General features: G+C 40.1%; 1 protein-coding gene across 6 annotated transcripts in view; it reads left to right on the forward strand.

Annotated features, from left to right (window-relative positions):
- Nucleotides 1–5,618, forward strand: part of LOC126187518 (neurexin-1a) — a 2,258,738-nt gene that overhangs the window by 2,199,084 nt on the left and 54,036 nt on the right. For 2 of the 6 annotated variants that reach the window (XM_049928650.1, XM_049928653.1), the window contains exons 22-23: nucleotides 160–274; nucleotides 3,530–3,718. In XM_049928650.1, coding sequence (XP_049784607.1) covers nucleotides 160–274; nucleotides 3,530–3,718 — 304 coding nt within the window. The remainder of the gene's footprint in view (nucleotides 1–159; nucleotides 275–3,529; nucleotides 3,719–5,618) is intronic. The other 4 variants (XM_049928652.1, XM_049928655.1, XM_049928651.1 and 1 more) reach the window with 2 other exon arrangements.

The following is a 5,618-nucleotide window of genomic DNA, read 5'->3' on the forward strand; positions in this document are numbered from 1 at the left end:
TAATTTACCAACTTGTGCTTTGTATCTTGGTGAAGAATGATGGTATGTCATGTTTTTTTTTATATAAGTATTTATAGCAAAAATACACTAGCATTAACAGATACTCACTAATGTTAACAAAAATCAGAGCTGCCCTAATGTAATTTATACTATGACTAGACACCAGCATCTGGACATCCTGGAGTGATGGATGACCTTGTGTTCTCTGGTGCTGGGTCCGGATGTAATGCTGACGATGAGGATGAGTGCGAGCAAGTGTTTGATCACGGTTCAGGTAGGTATTCAGTTACGTAATTTGTGGCTATGAAAAGAGAAAAATGGTTGAACTGTGTAATAACACAGAAATTGTATTTGAAAAAGAAAACTACAAGAATTCTGTAATGTGCAAGCTATTTGCACTCACTGCTTTGTGTAATTACTCTTAAGAGAGATATTATGTAAGTTTGTAGTACTCTTTAAAGCTATATTTGCCCACTAAATGAAAATTAAAGATATAATCAGTTTCCTTGCCAAATATTATGCAAAAATTCCAAGAACAAAATAACATGTAAAAGAATACTGTACCTAAATTCTAAATTTATTTTTTGGTTTGCTTCTAGAATGAGTTTCTTGGGCTGTAAATGCATGGGTGGCTCTCTTGCCCACACCCTGAACCCCTCCTCCCCACCACTCTGTTACTATATCAAAAAATACAGTGTGCTTCAGTATCAAAGCTTTGTATTGTTCAATCATTTCCAATGGACAATATATTTTATGTAGGGAAACTCCAGGTTGAAATATCAACAATGTTAGAAAAAGGACAGATTTCTAAGCATGGTGAAGATGACCCATTGAGTTGCAGACAGGTACAACGAAAAGACTGTTACACATTATATCTTCTGGCCAAAGCCTTTGTCAACAAGAAAATGCACACACATTGACGCAAGCAACCAGAGCTCATGTACACATGACCACTACCGTCAACAGCTTCGATTGCAATGCAAATGTCACACAAGTATCAGTCTGGAGTGGGCCAGGAAAGGGCAGGCATAGCAGGATACAGTTTGGGGGACAGAAGAGCACTGTCTCACGGGTATGAAGGGACTAGATGGCAGCCTGACGAGACTGCCATATGCAGTGTTGAGAGGTAGGATGTAGTGGAAAAAATCAGGGAGTGGAAAATGTGAGGAGCAGAGAAGGGGAAAGGACAGGGGGGGGGGGGGGGGGGGGGTGCACTTGCAGAGGGCAGCACACAATGGGGTGAGGACATGTAAAAGGGGGGAGATAATATGGCAGAGGGGGTGGAAACTGTTGGATGCAGAGAGCGGGGACAGTAGGTTACCGTATGTTAAGGCCTGGATAATTTTTGGAGCGGAGAAGATGTTGCAAGGATAACTCCCATCTGCACAGTTCAAAAAAGCTGGTGGTGGAGGGGAGGATCCAAATGGCCTGGGTTGTGAAGCAGCAATGAAATAAAGCATGTTATGGTCAGAAGCATGTTGTGCCACAGGGTCGTCTACTTTGCTCTTGGCCACAGTTTGGCAGTGGCCATTCATCCTGGTGAATAGCTGGTTCAGTAGTCATATCAGTATAGAAAGCTGTGCAATGATTGCAGCAGAGCTGGTATAGTACATGACTGTTTTCATAGGTGGCCCAGGTTCTGATGGGGTAAGATAAGCCCGTGACAGTGCTGGAATGGGAAGAGCTGGGTTTGTGGATTGTGCAAGTCTTCCACCTTGGTTTTCCTCAGGAATATTGTCCCTGTGGCAAAGGGTTGGGACTGGGAATGGCATAGGGGTGGACTAGGGTGATGTGGAGGTTGGGTGGTGACAGGACACCACTTTAGGAGGGGTTGGAAGCATCTTGGGTAGGATGTCCCTCAGTTCAAGGCATGACGATAGATAATCAAAGCTGTGACAGAGGATGTGGTTTAGTGATTCCAATCCAGGATGGTACTGGGTGACACGTGGAGTGCTCCTTTTTATGTAGATTCTTGAAAGAGGAAAGGGAGTGTGTGGGGATATGACATGGAAAATTGTTTGCACACTAGAGCTGGGGAATAGTGCATGTCTGTGGAAGCCTTGGTAAGACTTTCAGCATACTGGAAAAGGGAGTTCTTGTCACTGCAGATACGCCATCCCCAGGTGGCCTGTCTGTATGTAGGGGTTTTTTGGTTTCAAAAGGATGTGCAACTATCAAAATGCAGGTACCATGGGTGGTTGGTGCATTTAATGTGGACAGAGGTGAGTATTGAGCCATCCAGGAAAGTGGAATGTTGGGCTGAGGAGGACCAGATGAAGCACATGGGATAGAAGATGTTGAGGTTGTGAAGGAATGAGGATAGGGTGTTTGTTAGCCCTGAGTTCACATCATGAAGGTAACATCAATTAACCTGAATTAGACCAGGGATGGGGGTTTTGGGAGGCTAGGAAGGTTTCCTCATATCCTTGTAAGTGGTCTATTAGAGCGAAGTGAGAACTTATCTTCTCATAATACATGATATTTGATCTAATCCTTAAATTGTTTTTACTGGTTGGCAGTAACAAGCAGGTCTAGCTAGCATTTCCTTTATAGCCAAGAACACAAACCTAGTGGGAATAATTCTTAAAACAGAAGACTGATCATCTACTCCTAAAACGGAAACTATAAGCGAATAAATACATAAATATTGAATCTCTAAGTGTAGCACCTTTTAAATTGTGTCATCCTGCTCCAAAGTTTGGAGTGGCTTGTCTCTTCGTTCAGCAAATGTGCACACTAACATTTTTTCTATTCCCCGTAGAAAAATTTGCCATTTCTGTCTCTCTAGGCCATGCTGCAAATAATAAGACATTCCTCATCTGTTTCACTCATTGTGAATATTCTTTTTGAAATTGTTAGAAGCATTTTGGGATAAATGATGAGAGTTATCTCAGTTCTGTTTCATCTAAATATACATGGGATTTACTACTCAAAGTCTCACTGCCCACTACTCAGAACATTTTATAGCTTACGCTAGTTCTCCTGACTCATTAATATTCATATAATTTGATCATAATTAATTACCATGTGTCATAATAAATCATTACATTCAAAATAATATCCTTGAAATTGAGTTATTCTTCATATAAACAGTTTTGTTCTACGTTAATTTTTATGAGGCATTTAAACAGCTCCTTCTTTCCATTTTATAGACTGATTTAGTTGCTGTCTTGCAGTATACAGCACTTACTCTGTGATCTTTCTGTATATGGCTGTACTGGTCATGGTTCCTTGTATCAAATCAAAAATGTACCTAGGTTTTACACAATGTACAATGTTTAATTAGGTATTAATTTCAAAATTAAGCTGTTGATAAAATGGAAACATAATTTGCTAGAAACTAGCCATGCACAGGAAATAAACTAAGGCAAGTAATACAACAGTAACTCATTAAATATTTCTTTTACGCTGATAACTTGAAACAGTATGAGGTACCATATAAGTTGAAAGATGTAATTGACTACTCTGTATTTACAAGCTACAAGGGAACTGCTCAAGCCACAAAGATGAGCTGGTGCATTGTTCGCAGGAGATGACCTCATCACGCCAGTGTATGTGCCGCCCACCCGACCCCCCACCACCGTGACCCCCAAGTCACAGCAGAACGGCCGAGGACTAGCGACGGGTAAGCCCTGTGACGACGAGGACTGCTTCACCGGCTCGGGGTCAGGTGAGGTGTCCACAGAAGATAATACGTCCACTTCTCATGCTGCGAAAGGTAAAGTTGGACAGTGGACACCTGTACAGCACGGAAAAGTCACAGCCTCTGGCCCTCTAGGGATAGACTGCCACATTGCTAGCTTACACATTCTACAAGAATGTGTGCATCTGCCACTATCTCTTAGTTGATCCACTGGATTATTGCCAACAGTATTGCCTTTGTAAATGCTTAAGTCACACAAGCATTTTCAACGTAATGCATTATTTTGTTAGCCAGTCGAAAGCCAAGTTTTTAGATATATTTTTTCCCACGTGGAATGTTTCCTTCTAATATATATATATATATATATATATATATATATATATATATATATATATATATATATATATATATATATATATATATACAAAATAGAGGGAAACCTTCCACGTGGGAAAAATATATCTAAAAAGAAAGATGATGAGACTTACCAAACAAAAGCGCTGGGAGGTCGATAGACACACAAACATACACACAAAATTCAAGCTTTCACAACCAACGGTTGCCTCATCAGGGAAGAGGGAAGGAGAGGGAAAGATGAAAGGATTTGGGTTTTAAGGGAGAGGGTAAGGAGTGATTCCAATCCCGGGAGCAGAAAGACTTACCTTAGGGGGAAAAAAGGACAGGTATACACTCGCACACACACACATATCCATCCGCATATACACAGACACAAGCAGACATTTTCTGCTTGTGTCTGTGTATATGCGGATGGATATGTGTGTGCGTGCGAGTTTAGACCTGTCCTTTTTTCCCCCTAAGGTAAGTCTTTCCGCTCCCGGGATTGGAATGACTCCTTACCCTCTCCCTTAAAACCCAAATCCTTTCGTCTTTCCCTCTCCTTCCCTCTTCCCTGATGAGGCAACCGTTGGTTGCGAAAGCTTGAATTTTGTGTGTATGTTTGTGTTTGTTTGTGTGTCTATCGATCTGCCAGCGCTTTTGTTTGGTAAGTCTCATCATCTTTCTTTTTATATAGTCACCTAGATTCAGAGTATGAGTAACAACTGCACCATCTACTTAAATCAGATAGTTAGCGTCTCTAGTTTCACTCTTATTTCCTCTTTGTATCACAGGTAATGCAGATGACTGTAACAAAAGGCTTCTAAATACGAATGGCCATTGTATGAAAAGCAATATAAATTTCATTTCTGATGTCTCAATGGTCTTTCTTTCAATTACCGACACTTATAGTGCTCATATTATGGTTAAAATGGAGTGGAGTGTTCTCTTTCATGTACAGTATTACTTTTTGTCTCATAGTTGCTACACTAGTGCATGTTTGTTGAACAGCTGGATACATTCGGGAACCCTGTTGGGAATTACTTCAGTGTGTCTCTTGCTGAGACAGGATGCTGAACTGAGAAAATGTATAAATTGCATATCTAAGAAACAAAAAGATGCATTTCAGGATTCTGCTTCTAATAAAAAAAGGAAATATACAAACCTCCTGCTTTTATTTTGAAATAATCAGGTATGTTTATCCATATCAAATTGCATATGGTGAGTCCTATATTCCAAAAATAGCCGAAACACTTTGTAGATAAAATTCAATGCTTAATTAAATCCACTCCCAATCAATGAATTTTAAGCTTCCACAAGCAGAGAAAAATCATTTCTGAACAGGTCAGTTTCCTAACTTATTTACAGGTAGTATTTCTGCCAAACCCTCCCCCCAGCTTTTCTATATAGGCCCTTACAATAATATACTTAAGACCACAACATTTCTTCCACAAATTCATAGATTACTTCTCATAAAAAGAAAGATACAAAGTAGCAATATTTGTGAAACTCCAAAAAAAGCTCTGACATGGTGAACCAGGTATGTGTAGAAATAATACTTCATGTCTGATACCATTGATTGTAGTTTGGAAGCAGGTACAATTGTACCACAGAGCAAAAACGTGAACTCTTATCACAG

The sequence above is a fragment of the Schistocerca cancellata genome, chromosome 5 (genome assembly GCF_023864275.1).
Source record: "Schistocerca cancellata isolate TAMUIC-IGC-003103 chromosome 5, iqSchCanc2.1, whole genome shotgun sequence".
NCBI lineage: Eukaryota > Metazoa > Arthropoda > Insecta > Orthoptera > Acrididae > Schistocerca > Schistocerca cancellata.